At 38.9% G+C, this 23,554-nt stretch overlaps 1 protein-coding gene across 9 annotated transcripts in view; it reads left to right on the top strand.

Annotated features, from left to right (window-relative positions):
• Positions 1 to 23,554, top strand: part of NF1 (neurofibromin 1) — a 247,612-nt gene that overhangs the window by 206,369 nt on the left and 17,689 nt on the right. For 8 of the 9 annotated variants that reach the window (XM_086686554.1, XM_086686552.1, XM_086686548.1 and 5 more), the window contains 16 exons: positions 898 to 1,100; positions 4,989 to 5,182; positions 6,136 to 6,276; positions 6,443 to 6,722; positions 7,192 to 7,406; positions 7,644 to 7,705; positions 7,849 to 7,963; positions 8,496 to 8,597; positions 10,340 to 10,480; positions 14,879 to 15,005; positions 16,578 to 16,709; positions 17,693 to 17,828; positions 19,060 to 19,217; positions 21,691 to 21,813; positions 22,204 to 22,334; positions 22,522 to 22,622. In XM_086686554.1, the coding sequence (XP_086542680.1) occupies positions 898 to 1,100; positions 4,989 to 5,182; positions 6,136 to 6,276; positions 6,443 to 6,722; positions 7,192 to 7,406; positions 7,644 to 7,705; positions 7,849 to 7,963; positions 8,496 to 8,597; positions 10,340 to 10,480; positions 14,879 to 15,005; positions 16,578 to 16,709; positions 17,693 to 17,828; positions 19,060 to 19,217; positions 21,691 to 21,813; positions 22,204 to 22,334; positions 22,522 to 22,622 (2,361 nt within the window). The remainder of the gene's footprint in view (positions 1 to 897; positions 1,101 to 4,988; positions 5,183 to 6,135; positions 6,277 to 6,442; positions 6,723 to 7,191; positions 7,407 to 7,643; positions 7,706 to 7,848; positions 7,964 to 8,495; positions 8,598 to 10,339; positions 10,481 to 14,878; positions 15,006 to 16,577; positions 16,710 to 17,692; positions 17,829 to 19,059; positions 19,218 to 21,690; positions 21,814 to 22,203; positions 22,335 to 22,521; positions 22,623 to 23,554) is intronic. The other variant, XM_086686551.1, reaches the window with a different exon arrangement.

The raw sequence follows: 23,554 nt of genomic DNA on the forward strand, positions 1-23,554 counted from the left end.
TTCTGCTTTTTGCTGAAGCAGGTCATTCCAGGGAAGAAACCTTTAGGCTGATTCAGATTTCAATGCCTTTTGCCCCCAGATGGTTGTTGCATAAATATAGTAGCATGATGAAAGTTCAGAGGTCAGGAAAACCGAAAATTTACAGACCAAACTATTTCTCTTACCAGATGGGGGAGAAAAATGAAAATTTGAAAATCGAGTGTGAGTTTTTTGACCTGTCTCCTAAATTGCTTAAGTATATTTTCAGACATTTAGAAAAGTTTTGTTTCTAATGGAACCTGGATATATAATTATTTGGTTGTTGTCAGTGGTTATGTGTAATGGAAGGAAAGATGGGGGGACTTCATTACATTACGTTTGTTTTTGACCCCCCAGTTTGTAGTATGTCTTGTAGGACACCCAGAAAGAAATTCAGTAGTGTTGGTTAAAGATTTTCACATTTTAATTGGATGAGGGGCCATCTCGTTTCTCTTCTCATGATCCCCATTATAAATGGATCTGATGGGAGGGGAGCCACAATTTGAGGTTTGGGCTTCACTGAAAATATGATGAGCCTCATTCTACTTCTTTCTGTTGATCCACCTTAGGACCATAAATCTCTCCTATTTTATATCCCAGGGAAATGTCTTTTAGGAAGGTCTTAAACTTACCTGTCGCAGGAACCTCACAGTGCTGTTCTGGTTATGTCAAGAACCTCCTTTAAAGGAAATCCATAAATGGTCAAGGGGTGTTTTGTGTTTACTGTAGAATCATAACATCTTGTCTCTAATGGATCATAAAGTTTAAAAATAGTTATTATGCTTTGTAATAGAATCATAAGTTGTGTGTTATGAAAAAAAAATTGGAGCTTATAAGAAAAAATAAGTTTTAAACAACTTCATTTGTGTTTTCTCCTAGGTCAGCTGCCTATAATCTTCTCTGTGCCTTAACTTGTACCTTTAATTTAAAAATCGAGGGCCAGCTACTAGAGACGTCAGGTTTATGCATCCCTGCCAACAACACCCTCTTTATTGTCTCTATTAGTAAGACACTGGCGGCCAATGAGCCACATCTCACCTTAGAATTTTTGGAAGAGTGTATTTCTGGATTTAGCAAATCTAGTAAGTAATAATTTTCTTTAATACTAACAACGATTCTAAGAAGAGTCCGAGAAAATCCTTTCATTGCAGAATTTGCCAGTGAAATCATAATTGATTTTTATTTTCAGTTGTTTACCTCCTCTAATTTTTCATCTGCACCTGACAGAACTCTGCAGGAACTTCCTGGTAGACAACATTGAGAAATCTGCCAAAATTCTGGCCACAAACACGTGATGGCAAGATTCTGATACCTTACATGTCTCTGAGCCACAAGCCACATACAAAGTAGTTTTTGCTCTGTTCCAGTTTAATTGGCTCTAGGATTTGTCTTCTTAGCTGATTATTCCAAATGAGTGAAGTGTCCATGTCATCCCCTTATTTTTTTTTTTTTTTTAACATTTATTTATTTTTGAGAGACAGACAGAGACAGAGCATGAGCAGGAGAGGGGCAGAGAAAGAGAGAGGAAGACACAGAATCCAAAACAGGCTCCAGGCTCTGGGCTGTCAACACAGAGCCTGACATGGGGCTCGAACCCACGAATTGAGATCATGACCTGAGCCACCCAGGTGCCCCGTCATCCCCTTGATTTTAAAGAAAGAGTCATGTTCTCTTTTCTTGAGGTTGTCTTTGAACTGTGATTTTAGTGTTCAAGTACAGTGCCTGGAGAATGCAGTGGCGCATAATACAGGGTCCAGAGTCAACTCCTGACTTGGCTTTTAACAAGTCCTAACAGGGGTGCCTGGGTGGCTCAGTCGGTTAAGTGTCCAACCTCAGCTCAGGTCATGAGTCCGTGGGTTCGAGCCCCACGTCGGGTTCTGTGCTGACATCTCAGAGTCTGGAGCCTAATTCAGATTCTGTGTCTCCCTCTCTCTCTGCCCCTCCCCCCAACTCTCAAAAATAAAGATTTTTTTTAAAAATTAAAAAAAAAGATGTCTTATAAATTTAACATCCACTCTTTCCATTCATTCATTCTCATACCCTGTAGTAGTATAAATGTTGCTCTTCTTCCAGCTTATTTCCTGACATTTGCTTCCCTTTCTCTCTCCATAATACATAAACTTTTTTCTGCATTCAAACATATTTCTTGATTTCTCAGGTCATTGAAAACTTTGACAATTCCTCAAGACCAGATCACTATATATAGTTACTTAACAATAAGAGATGTAGGAATATAACTCTAAAGAGACAATGTGTTAAGACTGACAAAACAAGAAAAGCATAAAGCTTTGTTAAGAAATATTAATATTAAAAAAAAAGATTCGTGTGAATGACCAGGCATGTTGTGTTCCTGGATTAAACAGTTGTTCCCAGATTGTTATAAATTCAGTGCAATCCCATCAAAATAGCTTCAGGATTTGAGGATTAAAAAGGAGGCAGAACTGAAAATGATTTTAAATTTCACCTAAAAGGACAAGAGTAGGTAAGAAAGTATAGAAAGAAAACTGAGACACACTTGATGTTGCAGACATCTGGACACATACCAGTACAGTAATTCAAACAGAGGTGTTCAAGAGTCAGCAGTCAGATCAGTTTAAGAGAAAAAGATTGATAAAGAAGCATCACAAACTGATGGGGGAAGATTAAATCATTTAAGCAATGAGATGGGGAAATGCATTAAATTGGGTCCATCTTCACCCTAAACCACAAGATACCAGAATAAGTTCTAGTTATATTTAAGATATAAAAACTGGAACCATGGGGGCGCCTGGGTGGCTCAGTCGGTTAAGCACCCAACTCTTGATTTCAGTTCAGATCATGATCTCATGGTTCGTGGGTTTGAGCCCCACATCAGGCTCTGTGCTGCCATGTAGAGCCTACCTGGGATTCCCTCCCTCCCTCCCTCCCTCCCTCCCTCCCTCTCTCTCTCTCTCTCTCTCTCTCTCTCTCTCTTTCTCTCTCTCTCTCCCCGTCTCCCTCTGCGCCTCCTCTGCTTGCGTGCTCTCTCTCCCCCAAAATAAATAAACTTTAAAAATTAGATAAAAAATAAAAACTGGAAGCATTAAAAAGGAAGAAAAATGTTTAATAGCTTTCTGGGTGATTAAGGACTTATGAAGGAAAAAAGTGGTAGATGGAAACAAAGGAAATGGTGAACATAAATGACCACATAAAACTTCAAAACATCTCTATTTCCAAAACTGAAACACAAGTAAAAGATAATAAAAAACTAGGAAATAGGCTTGCAGCAAATATGAGAAAAGATTAACACCTTTAATCACAAAGAGTTCTTACAGATTAATGAGAAGTGGATCAACAGCAGTAGCATGCAGGTCATGCTAAAAAAGAATGTATTTTAAGAAATTCACTAATAAAATCAAAGAAATACAAACTCAAAGAATAGAAAGATAACATTCAGTTATCAAACTGGCAAAGGATTTTGTTCACTTTATTTCAGTGTTGGCAGTCGATGGAATTGTGAACAGGGGCAGTGTTTTGAGAAAGCAGTTTGGACATGGATATCAAGAGTCTTAGGAATGTTCATACCTTTTGGCCTCATGATTCCATCTTTTAGAATTTATCCTCAGGAATTGATGTTCAGGTGTTTATTATAGCATTACTTTTTATTTACATTTTTAAAATTCAGGCATATCCTACCAGTCAAGTGCCCACATCTTAAGTGAACAGCTTGATGAATTTTTACATGTGAATACATCACAAAACCATCTCCCAGAACAAGAACATTTCCAGCATCCAGAAGACTCCTCTCAGTCAGTACACCATCCCCTCACCAAGAGTAACCACTCTTAGGACCTCTATCGCCATGGATTTATTTTGCCTACTTTTGAACTTCACATAATGTTATTTATAATAGCAAAATATGGGAACAATCTAAAGGTCAAACAATGAAGAACTAATTAAATTGTCAGATTTCCAGGGGCGCCTGGGTGGCGCAGTCGGTTGAGCGTCCGACTTCAACCAGGTCACGATCTCACGGTCCGTGAGTTCGAGCCCCGCGTCGGGCTCTGGGCTGATGGCTCAGAGCCTGGAGCCTGTTTCCGATTCTGTGTCTCCCTCTCTCTCTGCCCCTCGCCCGTTCATGCTCTGTCTCTCTCTGTCCCAAAAATAAATAAACGTTGAAAAAAAAAAAATTTAAATTGTCATATTTCCATATGATGGAGTAACATGAAACCGTTAAAAATATTTTGGTTCAGAATTTCAGTTTGGAAAGATGAAAATATTCTGGAGATGGAGACTGGAGATAGTTGCACAATGATGTACGTAAGGCCACTGACATGTGCACTTACCAATGGCAAATTTCATGCCGTGTGTATTTTACCACAATTAAAAAAAAGCATTTTGGGGACTCTAGATAAAGTTACATGGAGGAATTTTTGTATCTTTTTCTAAGTCCGAAGTTATTTCAAAATGGTTCAAAAAGTGTTTATGGAGAATTTTTAATGATGAGTAATAACCTCAGTATAACGTGTGGTGCAGAAGATATTCAAAACCTACTGCACGTACAGCATAGCCCCCGTCTTTGTGGAAGACATGGGGTGGGTTTTCTGTGCATACGCACACGTAATGTACCTCATCTCTGCATAGCTTTGAAAGCCTGAGGAGAGAGAGATTAATCTCAGCTTCATTTTTGTGGGGATGCTTTCCTTTTCCCTAACTTTCTTGGATTGCCACATATTCCTTTTACAATTAGAGTAAAAATTTTAACTAGAAGGTATTAAGAGGGAGAAAAATAAGATAAACCTTTTCAAACATGGCTAGTTGGCTTCTAAGATTACTTTCTTCACGGCCTATTCTCCTCGTCTCTGTCTTTAACATGGTGGCCAAATCTCTTTTCTCCAGGCTGTCTCCTAGGTAATGATCTTTACCTTTTACCTTCTTTCTCCCAATCCCTTATTTTTATTGTGGATGTCCTTTTCATTGGCCATCTATGCTAATGGTGTATTTTTTCCCAGGTATTGAATTGAAACACCTTTGTTTGGAATACATGACTCCATGGCTGTCAAACCTGGTCCGTTTTTGTAAGCACAATGATGATGCCAAACGACAAAGAGTTACCGCCATTCTCGATAAGCTGATAACAATGACCATAAATGAGAAACAGATGTACCCATCTATTCAAGCCAAAATATGGGGGAGCCTTGGGCAGGTATTGAGTTTGCTCAAATATTTAAATGTCTAGTACCTCCGTGATGCAGATATTAATCTAGTACCCCCTTTGTGCAAAACATTGTGCTAGGCATTAGGGATACAGCTGTGGAAAAGACAGTCCCCTCTTTCAAAAGGCATGCAGACACTCCCCTAATTCTTGATCTGCTTCAGAATTGTAGATGTCTAATGCAGGTTTCAGAGCCAGAAAAAAACTAATTATTTTAGTGCTCTTTTCCATGACATAACTGTATAGGATTCAACTGTAAAACTCCAGTGTTGTTTCTAGTAAATAGTGCTGTGTAACATATTCTAGTACCTGACATACCAGAGAGGTCAGTAGATATTTGTCAGTTGATGTTATTTGGGACACCTGCTTTCGTCTATCGTTCTCTCTCACAAGAACACCAGGAGTAAAGTACAGAATATACTGTAATGTTTTCCTTTTTATCTGACAAGAATTATGCCCATCATTTCTTCAACATTACCGCTTAAGGAAGTGATCCCTTAACTCAAACAATGCTGCGAATCCTCCAAGTAATTTGAAATGACCTTGGAGCTGGTTTTAGAGCTCTGTAAAACATCTCAGCACTTGAAGTCATTTCCTATATATTAAAACAATTGTATTTTATATTAATCACACATGACTGTCTTAGGAGACAACAGAGGTGCTTTGCTAGTGGATGAAAATAATACACGTGGAAATTTAAAATTTTTGCCTGCCAGTCTCTTCATCTCTGACGCAGTTGAGTGAATATCTTCATACTCCTTCGGATATGTAATGATAAATTTCATTTATTGACAGGTCTCTAAATGAAACCTAGTGTTTTGGAGGCCTCAGGGAACGTAGAAGTTTCATGTTGATTGGGCTGCTGCTTGCAGTATTTTTAAATTAAAAGTTAAGTTGGCACAACGGATGGCTGAAACATACATTATTTCTCCCTCTTCCACTAGATTACAGATCTCCTTGACGTTGTACTAGACAGTTTCATCAAAACCAGTGCGACAGGTGGCTTGGGATCAATAAAAGCTGAGGTGATGGCAGATACTGCCGTAGCTTTGGCTTCTGGAAATGTGAAATTGGTTTCCAGCAAGGTAATCAACTTTTCCTTTGCCTTCTGGACCATGGCATGATGTGTCTGTTTTTATTACCGGGAGGTTTTTTGGTATGGCGACTAGTCGTTTTAGAGTTAAACTGAAATTTTTTGTGATAAAACTTTTTTTTAGCCCTTGTGTTTCTTAAAATTCTGTTTCTTGACAGGTTATTGGAAGGATGTGCAAAATAATTGACAAGACATGCTTGTCTCCAACTCCTACCTTAGAACAGCATCTCATGTGGGACGACATTGCCATCCTCGCACGCTACATGCTGATGCTGTCCTTCAACAATTCCCTTGACGTGGCAGCTCATCTCCCCTACCTCTTCCACGTTGTTACTTTCTTAGTAGCCACGGGGCCGCTCTCCCTTAGAGCTTCCACACACGGATTGGTCATTAATATCATTCACTCTCTGTGTACTTGTTCACAGCTGCATTTTAGTGGTGAGTTCCAAGAAAGTAACTTGTGTTTTGTAATTCCTTTCTCCACTTTATATAGCCTGGTTGGCACAAATTATCCTAGTTGTGAGTACGGTGCCTTAACACTGGCTGCTTATTGGAGCTTGTGATAGTGGCATGAAACACTATCAAAAAGAAAAAGAATAAATTAATTCCATTCCATTTCAAGCTATAGCCAAGATTTTGTGTGTGTATTTGTCAGGTAGAATCTTGTAACTATCACAGAAGCTAAAGCCTGAGCACCAGTTGACGGTGTAGCATTACTCGCGTGAATTTGTAGAGAAATGGAGCTAAAGCAATGAACATTGAGATAATGTATCTAGAGGGTTGGTTTAGGGAGCATGGTTATATAATTTTGATCTGCTACTCAAATTTTCCAAATTCAAAGTGAAATTTGCCACGTTAAAAAGTTAATATCTTTAAAGTCTTCACTTGTTCCTCTTTTCTTTTACAGAAGAGACCAAGCAAGTTTTGAGACTCAGTTTGACAGAGTTCTCATTACCCAAGTTTTACTTGCTGTTTGGCATTAGCAAAGTCAAGTCAGCTGCCGTCATTGCCTTCCGCTCCAGTTACCGGGACAGGTCGTTCTCTCCTGGCTCCTACGAGAGGGAGACTTTTGCTTTGACCTCCTTGGAAACAGTCACAGAAGCTTTGTTGGAGATAATGGAGGTACACTAGGCAAAAATGATAAGAAACTAAGGTTATTTTTTTAATCCGTTAGTACTGTAAAGAAGAAATACCAGTTTATTCTATTTTACGCTTAATGCTTAAATAAAACTCCCATGGAATGTGTTTATTGGTAATATATATATATATACATCGCTTATTTAATGACATTATAAGCATTATTTAATGATTAGTATACATTTATGTGCATGACTCTATTTAGAGTATCCTTTTTTTAAGGCATGTATGAGAGATATTCCAACATGCAAGTGGCTGGACCAGTGGACGGAACTAGCTCAAAGGTATGTCCCAAATAAATTTAACTCGTAGGAGTATGGGTATTGTTGAAAATGTCAACATTACTGCAGAGTCGATATTTTAATTAATTACCTAGTATGTATAAACACAAAGGTTTTCATAGACTTTTTGGGTCTTTTAATTGCAGATTCGCATTCCAATATAATCCATCCCTGCAACCGAGAGCTCTTGTTGTCTTTGGCTGTATTAGCAAGCGAGTGTCTCATGGGCAGATAAAGCAGATTATCCGTATTCTTAGCAAGGTACATCTCTGTCCCTCCTCCCAAATATCTGTGGGTCTCAAGTTGGAAAGCATATCTTGCATGTTTCTCAGCGACATCTAAACTTGAAGTTAATAAAATATCTTGCATGTTGCTTGCTAAACCTTTAAACAATGGATTTGGTTATTTTCTTTATTATAATTCTTTGAAGTGAAGAAACCTTTTCTAAAGAAGACACCTTAAAAGAAAATATGTATTGTCTCTTTGGCTAAGAAGGTACTCTCAGTATTTTATCAGTTTTCAAAGCATTTAACTATATGGTAGAACTTGCCTTATACAAAAGTATTTAATTTGTAACAATATAATAATGCACAAAATATTGTATTGGAATATAACATAGAAGTATTTAAAAATGAAAACCCAAATGATCTAGCTACCAAGAATACCACAGCATTGGAAATAATTCTAGCACTTACTAACCAAGGAATTATTCTGAACTGATTCTGAGATCCAGTTTAGGAGTGTATGTTTTATTTCAGTGAAAGTAAAATAAAAAATTCTGTTTCCCTAAAAGGCACTTGAGAGTTGCTTAAAAGGACCTGATACTTACAACAGTCAAGTTCTGATAGAAGCCACAGTAATAGCGCTAACCAAATTACAGCCGCTCCTCAATAAGGTAATTACTGTACAGAACGAGCCCATTTAGTTTGGGCATTGGTATTAAATGTTTCATTTTGTGTCAGAGAGTTCAGAAAATAAGTTGGGCTGAGAGGTTATAAAGAAGAGGAGGTAGTTAAAGCAGAACTTCCTGTCTTTAAGTGTAGCTGTTTGAAGAACTCACACTAGAGGAAGATAAGTATGTGGAGGATGTTCTCGGGTGCTTCTAAGTTTTTGTCTCATCAGTGCTAAAGGAAGACAGGTGTAGACTCTGAATTGTTTTGTCCAATAAGTGTTCATTGAGCACCTGCTATGTGCCAAGTACCATGTTAGGTTCTAGAGAGGTAGTACCTGAACCAAACTAATAAAATTCCCTACCCTCATGGAGCTTACATTCTGGGACGAGTGTGGGAGTTGGGGCATGAAATAGATAATAAAATAAGTACGATAATAGTTCACGATCATTACCATGGAGAAATGTAAAGTTGGGTGAAGTGTACCTAATCACCAAAGGAGTTTGGGTGCTAAATGAAGTTGATGTTTAAAAGGAATGAAAGGATGCGGCCACTGATTTAGGATGGGCTGAGCTTATCTCAGCTTTGTGGCCTGGAGCAGGTCGTTTAACATATCTGGACATCATATTTCCACATTGATAAAATGAATAGACTAGATGATGGTGGAGCATTATTTTCCAACTCTAAAGTTGTATAATTATATGAATTGAGTACAAAGATTTGAGGGAGGCTACAGAGAAATAAATACCTGTGTGCTCCTCCTATCGAGTTGTATCTACAAGCACATCTTCTAATCCTAAATTACACAAAATGGTTTGCTCGTCCTCATACGTTAAAATGAGGCTCAGAAGGGCTAAGTGACTTCCCCAAGGTCACATACCTAATAAGACAGAACCACGATTCTCTTCCAAGGCTGTCTGACCCTGAAGTCTATGTATTTTCCCCTATACCACACTTAGCTGCTAAATAAGGGTTCCCCCAAATCAATATCTTTAATTCATAACAGCAAGAGATACTATGCTGATAAAGGTGACAAGAAAATTAAAAGGGTAGAATCTAAAGTTAAAGAGATAGTGGGATTTAGTGTAGAGAAAGGGAGAAAGCCTTGCATAGCAAACCATGCAGCAGGAGGGTCATACAAGAATGCTGGGACAGTGAAGAGATGGTGGGCAGAATATTCTAGTTGTATGGAGAAATTTTGCAGGAGAATAGAGAGAGGGAAGATTGTAAAGATTGGATAGAACTAATCTAACATCTAAGACCCTTCAGAAAGGAGTTTGGAAATGTCCCTATATGTTTTCAAGCAGATAAGTAATATGACAAAAGGAAGGCTGCTTAGAAGGGTTCTTCTGGGGGCATTGTGCACCGCAGATTGGAGTACGGGGAGACCAGAGGCAAAAAAGAATCCACATTTACAGTAAAGAAGGTTGGTGTAGAATAAAGTCGTTAGCAATAAGCAAATACTAAAGAGACTACTTTGGAAGGATCAACAAGACTTGGTGACTGGAGTTTGGGATCAAAGAACAGGGAGAAACCAAAGTAGGTGTTAATGTTCTCAGCCTGGCTAACTGTGTCTTTAGCTATACACATGCAGTAGATGAAGAGCCTACCCGTATATTTACCTTCTTCAGAAGAGAAAACATGCATCATCTGGGCGTTAATGTGCTCTGTTTGATACTGCAATGTGTTTTGAACGAGACTATTTTGTAGCTCATCTCACTAATCTGGAATGCGTGGCCTTTGCCAGGACTCCCCTCTGCACAAAGCCCTCTTTTGGGTAGCTGTGGCTGTGCTACAGCTCGATGAGGTCAACTTGTATTCAGCAGGCACCGCCCTTCTTGAACAAAACCTGCACACCTTAGACAGTCTGCGGATATTCAACGACAAGGTAAGCAAGCTTTCATTTGGCATCCCTAGAGTATGCACGTTAAGAATTCCTCTCTTTTTTATTGTTGTCCTTTTAAAGTCAGAAGAGGTCCATAACTTCAATATGAATTTCTTTAATACAACTTATTGTGAGTATAGCTTCTTAACAACTCATATAAAACTAAACTTTCCTATGTAAAAATAGCAGAAAACAGTATTCACCCAATACTGGTAAATAGAAGAGGGATGAAAAATACTGAGTAGTGGGGCACCTGGGTGGCTCAGTTGAGCATCTCCTGTCAGCTCAGGTCATGATTGGTTCATGGGTTCCAGCCCCTGGCAGTGCAGAGCTTGCTTGGGATTCTCTCTCCCTCTCTCTGCCCCTCCTTAGCTCGCACACACACTCTCTCCCCCTCTCTCTAATTAAATAAACTTAAAATATATATACATATATTGATGGGGTCCCTGGGTCGCTCAGTCAGTTAAGCTTCTGACTCTTGAGTTTGGCTCAGGTCATGATCTCACAGTTCGTGGGTTCGAGCCCCACATAGGGCTCTGCACTGACAGTGCTGAGCCTGCTTGGGATTCTCTCTCCCTCTCTCTCTGCCCCTCCCCTGCACACACACTCACTCACTCACTCTCTCAAAAATACATAAACAAACTTTTTTTTTTTTTAATTTACATCCAAATTAGTTAGCATATAGTGCAACAATGATTTCAGGAGTAGATTCCTTAGTGCCCCTTACCCATTTAGCCCATCCCCCCTCCCACACCCCCTCCAGTAACCCTCTGTTTGTTCTCCATATTTGAGTCTCTTCTGTTTTGTCCCCCTCCCTGTTTTTAATGTTGTTTTCATTTCCCTTCCCTTATGTTCATATGTTTTGTCTCTTAAAGTCCTCATATGAGTGAAGTCATATGATTTTTTCTTTCTCTGACTAATTTCACTTAGCATAATACCCTCCAGTTCTATCCATGTAGTTGCAAATGGCAAGATCTCATTCTTTTTGATTGCCGAGTAATAACTCCATTGTATATATATACCACATCTTCTTTATCCATCCATCCATCGATGGACATTTGGGCTCTTCCCATACTTTGGCTATTGTTGATGGTGCTGCTATAAACATGGGGGTGCCTGTGTCCCTTCGAAACAGCACACCTGTATCCCGTGGATAAATGCCTAGTAGCACAATTGCTGGGTCATAGGGTAGTTCTATTTTTAGTTTTTTGAGGAACCTCCATACTGTTTTCCAGAGCGGCTGCACCAGCCTGCATTCCCACATAAACAAACATTTTTTTAAAAATCTATTGAGTAGGGGTGCCTGGGTGGCTCAGTTGGTTGAGTGTCTGACTTCAGCTTGGGTCATGATCTCACAGTTCATGAGTTCAAGCCCTGCATCAGGCTCTCTGCTGTCAGCGCAGAACCCACTTCAGATCCTCTGCCTCCCATCCTCTCTGCCTGTCCCCCACTTGCACTATCTCTCTCAAAAATAAATAAACATTAAAAAAAAATTGAGTAGTAATAGCTATTATGCTAGGCTGTGTGCTGTGCTGTACTTTGCACTGTACTACATAGGACCATCGTTATTTGTGATTTCATAACCCAAGATTAGCGTTCTCTACCTCCCATTTCACGGATGAAGAAATAATGTATACGAAAGCTTATTTTTATTGAATAATGGTACTTAATGAAAAATAGGGTGGAGAGTCTAAAGGACACTTTGGGGTACCTAATTATACTAGTTTTTGGTTTTGCCTAATCCCACTTTGAAACATACCATTAGCGCCCTTCGTAATGTTTATCAACCTTGACTGTGGTTGGATTTTGGTTCACAGAGTATAGAGGAAGGCATATAACAGTATGAAATGATGTCCCGTTTGTCTTTGGAGAAAAATGGGATAAGTCTAGGAAAAAGAAAGGGGAGGAATTTTTTTTTTTAAGATATGTACATGTTTATAACAAGAGATTTACTTGAAGTGAGCTGAACAAAGCTGTGAGTGGGAAAAACACAGAGAACAGGAGCATGGTTTGAAGTGTGAAGATACTTGGGTTAAACACTGTTTCATCAGTCTGCCAGATGTGGTATACACTTGGAACAGCCACCTTGAAGTGTATCCATCAAACCTCCATTTTACAAAACACGAAAGAAAAAAGTTAACTAGCTTGTCCATGTTCGTACATCTGATTGGGGACTAGAGCCCATCCTTCATGATCCCCGTTGTGCTTCTCTGGGGTTGTCTTGGGACCATGGTGCTCAGAGAGAGATAGCTAGCTGTTGGCTATTTGTACGGATATAAAAATAGTTGTAAATGAAATGTCTGTCTAGGCATATCTGCCTTGGTATTTTCATTGCCACAACGGCCCATTAGCAGGAGCTAATATTGACTTCAGTGCCCCCAGGATACTAGGAATCAGAGTTAATAAAGCTTATTAGAAGTTGCCAGGAGGTGAGATGAATAAGGTCTGAGGATCTGCTGTATAACACGGTGACTATAGTTGATAACACTGTAGTGTATAATTGACACTTGCTAAGAGTAGAACTGAAAGTTCTACATTTAACGACTTAATGTTCTCATCAAAAGCGGGCTGTAAATATGTGACATGATGGGCATGTTCATTAACTGGATGGGGTAAATTCTTTCACAGTGTAAACGTGTATCAAATCATCATGTTGTACACTTTAAACACCTTAGAATTTTGTCAGTAATACCTTAATAAAGCTAGAAAAAATAAATTGTACATATAGCAGTAATAGATAATCATACCTTATATAATATTCTGCAACTTCCTTTTTTATTTAACAACATAAAGTGAACATCTTTCTAAGCACACACACACACACACACATTCACACGGACATGTTTCTGTGTGTGTGTGTGTGTGTGTGTGTGTGTGTGTGTGTGTGTGTGTAATTCTTTCCCATGGCTGCAGAATACAGTATGCATGAGCCACAATTTTTTCAACCATTTGCCCATTAATGAACATTTGTTTCTGTCGTTTCTTCTTTTCTGTTATAAACAGTGCTACTGTAAACACCTCTTGACATTTATTTTAAATACTCCTGTTTTCCTTTCTTTGAGATAGAAATCTAGATAACCTGAGCATGACCCTAAATACCTTCAGTTGTTGGCTTTTAAAAATTTCTGTTCAGGAAAGGGAAAGAAAAATAAGATAAAAACAGAGAGGAAGGCAAACTATAAGAGACTCTTCAATGCAGAGAAAACGAACTGAGGGTTGCTGGAGGGGTCTTGGGAGGGGGATGGATTAAATGGGTCATGGGCATTAAGGAAGGCACTTGTTGAGATGAGCACTGGGTGTTATATGTATATGATGAATCTCTAACTTCTACTCCTGAAATGATTATTACAGTATATGTTAAGTAACTTGGATTTAAATAAAAATTTTTTAAAGAGGAGAAAAATAATCTCTGTTCATGAGGGAATCACTGCGTTTTTGGTTTGTTTGTTGTTGTTGTTGTTGTTGTTTTTTCATTATTTTAGAGAGAGAGAGCACTCGAGCAGGGGCGGGGCAGAGTGAGAGGAGGACGTAACATCTGAAGCTGGCTCTGCACTGACAGCAGAGAGTCTGATGCAGGGCTTAAACTCACAAACTAGGAGATCATTACCCGAGCTGAAGTCGGAAGCTTAACTGACTGAACTACCCAGGCGCCCCTCCCTGGGCTTTTTTTAAAAATGCAGATTCTGGGGCATTACCCAGTGACCTTAAACCCTAATTATGTTGGGCAAGTTGCATAGCATTTTTAAGTTTCAGTTTCCTTGTTTTCCCACACTAGAATGTAAAATCCACCAAGGCGAGTAGTTTTTGTTTTGTTCACGGATTTATTTGCAGAGCCTAGAGCCATGCCTGGCACGTCAAAAACACATAATAAGTACTTGAGAAGTAAAAGAATGAGCCAATAAATCTGTACAATGGAGCTAATGTTGGCTGCATAGGAGTGCTTTAAGGTTTCAGTACAGTAATGCATCTAACATTGTCGCATACTGCGGGCACTCAGTAAATAGGAACTCTTTTTGTTGTCTTGAATTTTCAGTCATAGTACACAAAACACTACATCTGCTACAATTCAATGGATGGTCTTGTTTAAAACAACAATAATTCTAATTTTTAAAAAGTCATCACAATGTAAATTGATAACCATTTGTTCTGCATCATAAACCAAAGCTATTTCATCTTCTGTCATCTTATTATTTATGTATGCTTGATTGTCTCACAGTAACTTATTTGCAGTATCTTGAATGTTCTATGGTGTTCTATAGTCATCTGAAAATAATTTCTCTCAACTCGAAAGGATTACTTATCTTGTCATAGCTGTTGAACACAATCAAAAACCAATAAGTGACCCTTTAAGGAAAGATCCTGTGTGAACCCCACCAACCATCTTCTGATTATCTTTAATAGAGTCCAGAGGAAGTATTTATGGCAATCCGGAACCCTCTGGAATGGCACTGCAAGCAGATGGATCATTTTGTTGGACTCAATTTCAACTCTAACTTTAACTTTGCGCTGGTTGGACACCTCTTAAAAGGTAGAGGGCTTGGGTCAGAATGTTTTTATGAAACGATATCAGGAAGCCTGAAGTAACTAAAATAATTCATAATTTTAAATAAGTTGAAATAATTTGGCTCATATGTCTTACTTTAACTGCAAATATATCTGTCTTCCTGAGCCATGTTTTGTTCAATATGTATTTTAATAGAGCCTAATTCCACGTCAATTATCAGATTTCCTTTAAAAGGCAAAAGAGTTGATTCCTACAATAATCCTAAATACCGGACTTTCTAATAGCTGTATTATTAGTCAATACTAAGTACCTTTTCGGTTATTGGAAATAAGACAGACTGCAAACCAATAAATGTAACTTGGGTAACTTATGTTAGAAAATGACAGCTTAGAGAGTTGATCACAGACTTTCCCCAACTTGTTTTTAACGTATTGATTAGTTGCATTGTTACGTACCACAGAACCTCACTTTTCTTGTACCCCACACTCCCCCCCCCCCCCAGCTTCAGATTTTTGTATTGCTTATAGCAGTGGTCTCAGCTATTTTTAGAGCCAACCCAATCACTGCCTGCCCTGGCTCCACTCCCCACTGCTGACTTCACTGTGTGTTAGCTTTGGTTTATTAACATGGAACAGCCATGGCCAGAGACTATGCCATTAATAGGAGCGGCGTATGGTGAGGAGTCAGAGGCAAGAGCAGTGAGACTTAGGATGAGGAACTAGCATGAACCAATGGTCTTAAGCAGCACTGGCTTTGGTCATAATTAGAGTTTTGTATCAATTTAAATGATTCTTACACTGGAGGGATCATGGAGGTTCCCCCAGTTTTTGCCTGACATATGTACATACACCCACTAATGTGAATGTAAACATTTGATTTCATCACCTTATGAAATTTCTGCAAAAATATTAATAGTTTTAATCACTAAGGTGAATAGGGATTACTCAAAAGATATTACACTGACTCCAGGAATTCAAAAGAAGGGTTGCACTAGGCTGATAAAGTGCTTGCCTATTCTGTATTTCTAAAAATATACCAGGTGTTTTCAGTGTCCACATCCCCTGCTGTAAAATGGAGTAGCTTTCATGTTTAAAAGGTGTCCAGAGACGAGGCTTACTCTCTGATCAACCCTGTTCTTCGGGTTCTGAGAGCATATGCAGCCTACGTCATTAGGGTTTTTTCTTTAAGAAAAAAAAAAATTTTTTAAGCAATAGAACCCTATTTTCAAAAGATATCGTAAGGTGATCCCCAATACATAGTTGTTTGTTTTTGTTGTTTTTTTTTTTTTAAAGTTCCTGCACTGCTTTAGGGAATGGAATATCTGAAACCACATCCATCTTTCCTAATTTTCCTCTCCCTGAGGTACCTTAGAGTTCCAGGGAACAGTATTCTTTTCTACACATATATGGTACTTAATCTTTTTGTAATTAAGTATTCACATTTGTATGTTTATCTTCCCAAACAGCTGTTCTCAGAAGGCAGGAGTTTTCCCTTATATTTCCTTTCCCTGTAGAGTTACTAGTTAAGAGAGTAAGAACTCAAGGAATACTGGCTGAAAGAATGGACTAACTTCCTGTTCGTTTTTATTTGTTTTAGGGTACAGGCATCCTTCACCTGCCATTGTTGCAAGAACGGTCAGAATTCTGCATACACTACTGACTCTGGTCAACAAACATAGAAACTGTGACAAATTTGAGGTGAACACACAGAGCGTGGCTTACTTGGCAGGTAAAAGCACGAAACAGACAAAATTAATCTTACCGAATCGATCTAAAAACATCTGTCAGTCCTTCAGCTGGTTGCTTGGCGGGGTGAAGAGTTCAGAGTCCAGTCCTGTGGTGGTGGTTAAAATTTTAAGTTTTGCCAAAACATTTTTCCTTATAAAAGAACTTGCATTAAAGTCTGAAATGCATTCCCTTTGTCGTCTTTGGTTCAAGACACCGCATGGTTCCCTGTTTTCTGTCATAACATCTGAAGGCCTCAGCCTAGCATCCTTGGGCCCTTCAGCAGTTCTCCTGACTGTCGCCTTTCCCTACATTTCCTAAGTGCCAGTTTTTATTACCTCTCCAGATGGATGGGCTATTTTAAGCTCATCTACTTGCCACCCCCTTGGAATCGCCTTTCTGCCTCTTAAAAGTGCGTTCCTAATGCCATTTGTTTTAGCCAGAATGTCTGCCCATCCCCACCATCCCATTAAATCTTCCCACTTGTTCTTACCCGGTGTGTGTTTCTCCACTCGGCAACACTTAGCACTCCCGTGTAATGCGGCTCTGGAACGTAGCAAGTGCGGATTCCCAATTTAGGAGACGGCAGTTTGTGGCAGCTTTTTTGTTGGAATCATTTGACCTTGGGGAAATCATCTAATATCTCAGAGTATTTTTCCTTATCTAAAAAATAGACCTTATAGTACCTGTCCTGCCCACTTTCTGTGTTTGTTGAGATCAAAAGTACATTAAAGCGCTTGACAAATACAAGGTACTTATTAAAATCTCAGTATATTTCATACTTATGTAGTCTTTCAAAACAGACCATAAACTTCCAAAGTAAGAAAGTCTGTCCTAAGTGGTTTATATCCTTAAACTTCACACTCTCTAGGGTTCTTTCTCTGCTTGTCTGACAGCTATTACCCTCTAAGAGGTTGTAAGAAATGTATCCTGTTTTTAGTCACACTTGAAATTTGTTAAATTTTCTCATCTTCTTTTTCCTTTTAGCCTTACTCACAGTGTCTGAGGAGGTTCGAAGTCGCTGTAGCCTAAAACATAGAAAGTCTCTTCTTCTTACTGATATTTCAATGGAAAATGTTCCTATGGATACATATCCCATCCATCATGGCGACCCCAGCTATAGGTAAGTAGACTTCTTCTCCCATAATTACATAATTATAATCAGGTTTCAATTTTCCATGCCAGTGGAGGCAGGCAGCAAGAATAATCAGGAAGGTAATATATGGGGGAATCTAAAGATATCTAGGAAGAGTATATAAATCAAAACTCCTGTTACACACATACCATGTTTAATGTGGATTAGTAGGAAAGTTTCTCTTCTTCTAATCTAACTGTGCTCATGTTAACATTAGTTTGCCTCTGTTAAGCACAAACCAGTTGAGTAATGAAAAGAGATGATTTTGAAATTACCGAGTTGTAAGAAAGGGCCTAGGAAAAAACCAACATGAAATATAAGCAACATCACATTCTTAATGATAGAAAACTAAGCTATACAGATTTGTGCAAAGATACACATGCCGACACATTTGTTGTATTTATTCCCATCACGCTAAACTTACTTAAAATTTTTCTATGGTGTGGATTTAGTTGGTAGAATAATCACATTATGCCCACTGTTGTATGTGGTTTGGGGTAGTATATTTTTCACTATAACATGGAGAAATTACATGAAACTTTGGAGACTTTCTATATTTTCAATTAAAAGACATCTTTAAGTTTTAGGTACCATGTTGAATGTAGGAACGTAATTGTGTAGCTGTAAGAGCTTCTATCATTCAATTTATCACCATCCCACTTTTCGATTAAAAAGTCTTCCACAGTTTCCCACTGAGATTTTAGCAGTGTATGCAGAAGTTTTCCAGGCACACTTGGTTTTCAATAGTCATTCTTCAATCATTTCTCGGATTATATTTCTCTGACATATGCCCTTTTGGTCCTGAAAAGGAAAAAATGAGTTTGCTTGTGTTCCTTTGTCAAAGTATAGTTGCTTTTCTTGGTTTAAACCAAGAATACAATTGCCTGTTTAGACTTGATTTCCCCTGATTAAAAAATCAACGTGGTACAGTTCTGCCAAGCATCAGTGAGTCCCTACTGTGTATAAGATGTCGTGGCACGAAAGGAGAAAAGTGCTAATTTTTAAGAAAATTTCCCAAATAGATTCAAGAAACAAAGGAAGAAAGAGAATATTTCTTGGACATACACTAAGAGCTTGTACCCTAAAGCCTTTTAAAGTGCAGTTTTAAAATTAAGTGATTTCTGTCATTGGGAAATAGGACAGCCAATTGAGAGGGGCAAACAGTGGTTGTCTTTGTCACCATGTTACCTAATTCTTCTCAATTGTTTAAATCTCTCAGGACGCTAAAGGAGAACCAGCCGTGGTCATCTCCCAAAGGTTCTGAGGGGTACCTTGCAGCCACCTATCCAGCCGTGGGCCAGACCAGTCCCCGGGCCAGGAAGTCCATGAGCTTGGACATGGGGCAGCCTTCTCAGGCCAACACGAAGAAGTTGCTGGGTTAGTTTATCTAAATTATATAGAGTTTGTTAAACTTTTTTTTTTTAACGGCCAGATACTTTCACTCATGGAAGATCATTCAAAGGTGTTCAAAATTATCAAAATTTCCCATTTTGATATAGCAAAGTTTTTGATGCCAGTTACAAGAGAGTTTGATAGATAAGTCAGTTAAGCCATATCAGTTAAACAGACAAATGAGAACAGGATCTTGAACCAGTTTTTTCTGATTCCTAGATGAAATACTGTGCTTATCCTCATTTTGTTCTGCCTTGGCCGGGCAGCAGGGAAATGGGAGTTGGGGAAACATTAGCCCGAGAAAGGAGGAGTCTGGCTGCACTCAGATGCAGGACCTTTAACAATATATTTCCCCAAAAGTATCGCCTGAGGGCAGAATACATCAATATGCTATGAAGCTGTAATAATGCTATTTGCCACCTTTTCTTTAAAAAGACAACAAAGTAAGATTTTTTTGATTACTGTATTTTTTATTACTCTATGGTTCTTTTTGAAAATGAAGATTGCTCAGTTACATCAGCATTTGTCGATGAGAGAGGTATACCTAAAATTCTGTGAAACCCTCTCCCTTTAAAAAAACTGAAAGTAAATAATGAGAGAGCTCACTGACCTCATGCCACCACAGAGGAACTTTGTCTGAAGTTGGAATTGTTTCTAGAATACCTTGGGATCCATATTTCAGTGACCATGAATGGCTCAGTGGGTCTCAGTTATCCATACAAGCATATTTTTAAGTATCTTTGGGTATTGGGAAAATGTTTCTGTTCATAAGGAAAACAGTGAACAAACAATGAAGTGTGAAATAAATAATCTGCTAGTGAGCCATGAAAGAAATAGAAACCGTGAAGGTTAATCACTGTCACTAGTCACATAGGGTTGTTACCTTTTGTTTGAGTTTCTTTCTGTTTATACTTTGTCACAAAAGAGTCTTCTAGGAGTTTCCTAGTTACTTCGTGTTTTGTAATTCTGGATTTTCATGCTAAGGAAGTTGTAAGTGCAAAACTAACTTTAGAGAAAACGTACTATTGAATTCAGTTAGCCCATGTGCTAGATGAAAAAGTTATGGTCTCTGCCTTGAAGAGCTCATAGCTTGGTAGCTAGGCTTATAATCAACTGATTACGAAAGCATCCCCAAGTGTGCCGCTAAGTAACATGTCTTGCTGAGGAGAAACTGAGGATCTGAGGAAATTAGGAAACACTGCAGAGAGGAAGTAACTTTGAACTTTTTGAACTTTTGGGGCTTGAAGATTTACCGTGCACTTGCCTGACAGATACAGGGTGAGGAAGGCAAGCGTTCAAGAGAGGGGAGTGACGTGCGGGAGACTTTATATGCCGCGTTAAGAGATTTAGCCTTTTGTACCCAGCAGGGATCTTTAAGCAGGGAAGGGTTGTTACCAAATTTTGTTTTTAGGCAAGTTTTTCTGGCTGTGATGTGGAGAAATAGTCAGAGATGTTTGGCAAAGGGACCACATAAGGGATTGATCCAAACAAGAGACAGTGTGGACCTACACTAAGGCAGGAGCAATGAGAGAATGGAGAAGAGGGGTCAGGTGTGTGGTGATGTCTGAAGTAGAACGGACGAGACTTAGTGCAAGTCTAAATAGTCCACTGTCACCACTTAAAAAATTTTTTTAAATGTTTATTTAGTTTTGAGAGAGAGAGAGAGAGACAGAGTGCAAGCAGGGGAGGGGTAGAGAGAGAGGGAGACACAGAATCCGAAGCAGGCCCCAGGCTCTGAGCTGTCGGCACAGAGCCCGATGTGGGGCTCGAACCCACAGACCACGAGATCATGACCTGAGCCAAAGTCGGGCGCTTAACCTACTGAGCCACCCAGGCGCCCCTCACCTTCATTACTTGAAATAAGAGAAAGTTATTTCATGTAGTGCGATACGTGACTTAGACTCAAAGCCAAGTGGAGACGGTGCTACTTGCCATTTTTGAAGCATGTCCCAGTATATCTATTATTTAGCACTTTCAGGCATGCAAATGTTGTTTTCAAAACTGAAGCGTTAAAATCAAACTTTGATCTTGCCCACATGTGGAAAAATTTCATGCTAATGACTAATTCTTGCCACGCGCAGAATTTCTTAAATTGAGAAAAGGCTGTTCAGACATAGTTGATCTTTGCAGCTGAACAGTGCATACCCCTATACTCATCACCAAACATTGTACTTGTTGGCAGAGTCGGTTACCTCCAGTGTGGTGAATGTAATCTCAGTTTAATTTGGACCAATGAGGTACATCCGGTCCTGAGATGGAAAGCCGTGGGGCCAAAATTCCTTGACAAGATGGAAACTAAAGGAGCGAGACTCTGCCCCCAGGGATGTGTTTGAGCTTTCTTTGGGTCCTTAAATGAAAACTTAAACACTTGATGTCCAAACATTTTCTTTTTAGTATAAATCCTATTCACAGACACTGTGGTTAATGAACTGCCATATTCTGTAACTTTTGTTTATAGGAACAAGGAAAAGTTTTGATCACTTGATATCAGACACAAAGGCTCCTAAAAGGCAAGAAATGGAATCAGGGATCACAACACCCCCCAAAATGAGGAGAGTAGCAGAAACTGATTATGAAATGGGTGAGAAACAGAGTTAATAATTGATCTAGATCATTGAAAATAAGATGGGAGAGCCATATTTGCTTTCCAGCCATTTCTTAGAATCTTTAGGATGAAATATAGACGCGTTTGCTCTTGTTCAGAAGATAAGCTATACAGTCCTTAAAATGAAAGTATTCCTGAAACCTGTATAAAAAGTAATCATATATATGATATACAGCATTGTAAACAGCTGGCCAGAACTTCTGTGTAGGTGGATATTAATTCTGTAAGATATTGATGTTGCTGTTTTAAGTACCTGCTAAAAAGCTATTGAATTATAGAAGTAACAGTAAAATGTTAGGTGAAGTGGTATCTGGTGTGAATGTTCGGTTAATACAGCTGATTGTGTTAATCCGTATCTCACTGCAGAAACTCAGCGGATTTCCTCATCACAACAACACCCGCATTTGCGTAAAGTTTCGGTGTCTGAATCAAATGTTCTCTTGGATGAAGAAGTACTTACTGATCCAAAGATCCAAGCGCTTCTTCTTACCGTTCTGGTAAAATTTTTGACCTTTCGTGGGGGGTGGGTTTTTTGCCCTCAAGTTTTTATTGCAGTCTATTCTTGGGAGGCCCTTAAATATTAAAAACATGAAAAGGAAGACGGTCTTCTGCCTCTCACCAGAACAGATAACAGTTCAGCCACAGAATAAAATGTGTTTTGTTGGCTTTTTTGCACTTTGGCAGGCTACGCTGGTAAAATATACCACGGATGAGTTTGATCAGCGAATTCTTTATGAATACTTAGCGGAAGCCAGTGTTGTTTTCCCCAAGGTTTTTCCAGTCGTGTAAGTATCTCTTGTTTGTGTTTGACTTTTGTATCTATCTTGAAGTCATGTGTTTTATAAAAGCTCAGGCAAAGTATCATCCAATAATGTTCACCGGTTGTGGAGTGGGGGGGATACGAGACAGTGTGATAGAGATTTCAGCTTAGAGACAGTGGTTTAGTGGGGACCAAGACTAGTTTTGGCCTATTAGGGAAAACATTTTTTTTTTTTTTTATCTTGTTGATTTTTCTGAAGGCTTCATCCTGATGAGCATTGTTCATTCCCTCACTTAGCAGCAAACTGTTAGATGCTGTATGTACCTGTTTTGGTTTCTTTTTTGGTAGAGCTTGTGTGTTTATCCACAGCTGAGTGAAAACAAAATTAACCTTCTATATAGGAGATGACTTTTATTCTCTCTGAAGAGCAAAGATCATATTAGCCTCAAAGTATTCAAATCTAGGGGCGCCTGGGTGGCTCAGTCGGTTAAGCATCCGACTTTGGCTCAGGTCATGATCTCGCAGTTCGTGGGTTCGAGCCCCGCATCGGGCTCTGTGCTGACAGCTCAGAGCCTGGAGCCTGTTTCGTATTCTGTGTCTCCCTCTCTCTCTCTGAGCCACCCCTGTTCATGCTCTGTCTCTCTCTGTCTCAAAAATCAATAAACGTTAAAAAAAAAATTAAAAAAAAAAAAGTATTCAAATCTAAATAACCCAAAGAAACATGGGATATTCTATTCCTGATCTAGACCTTCTATGTAGTATCATTGTATCCTTACTTTTGTTTAATCTCATTTTAAAATGTCAGAATTTTATATAGTTGGCTCTTGGTTATTTCTATTAATGGAGTGTGGCCGGGTTAGACATAGTTAATTTCCTCTTAATTTTGAATAGATCATATGTTCCACCCCTCCAAATTAATTTTGCTTTCCTAAAGTGACTGATATTAAATTTAGTTTT

Source organism: Puma concolor, chromosome E1 (assembly GCF_028749965.1).
Source record: "Puma concolor isolate L17-30 chromosome E1, mPumCon1.1.hap2, whole genome shotgun sequence".
Taxonomy (NCBI): Eukaryota; Metazoa; Chordata; class Mammalia; order Carnivora; family Felidae; genus Puma; species Puma concolor.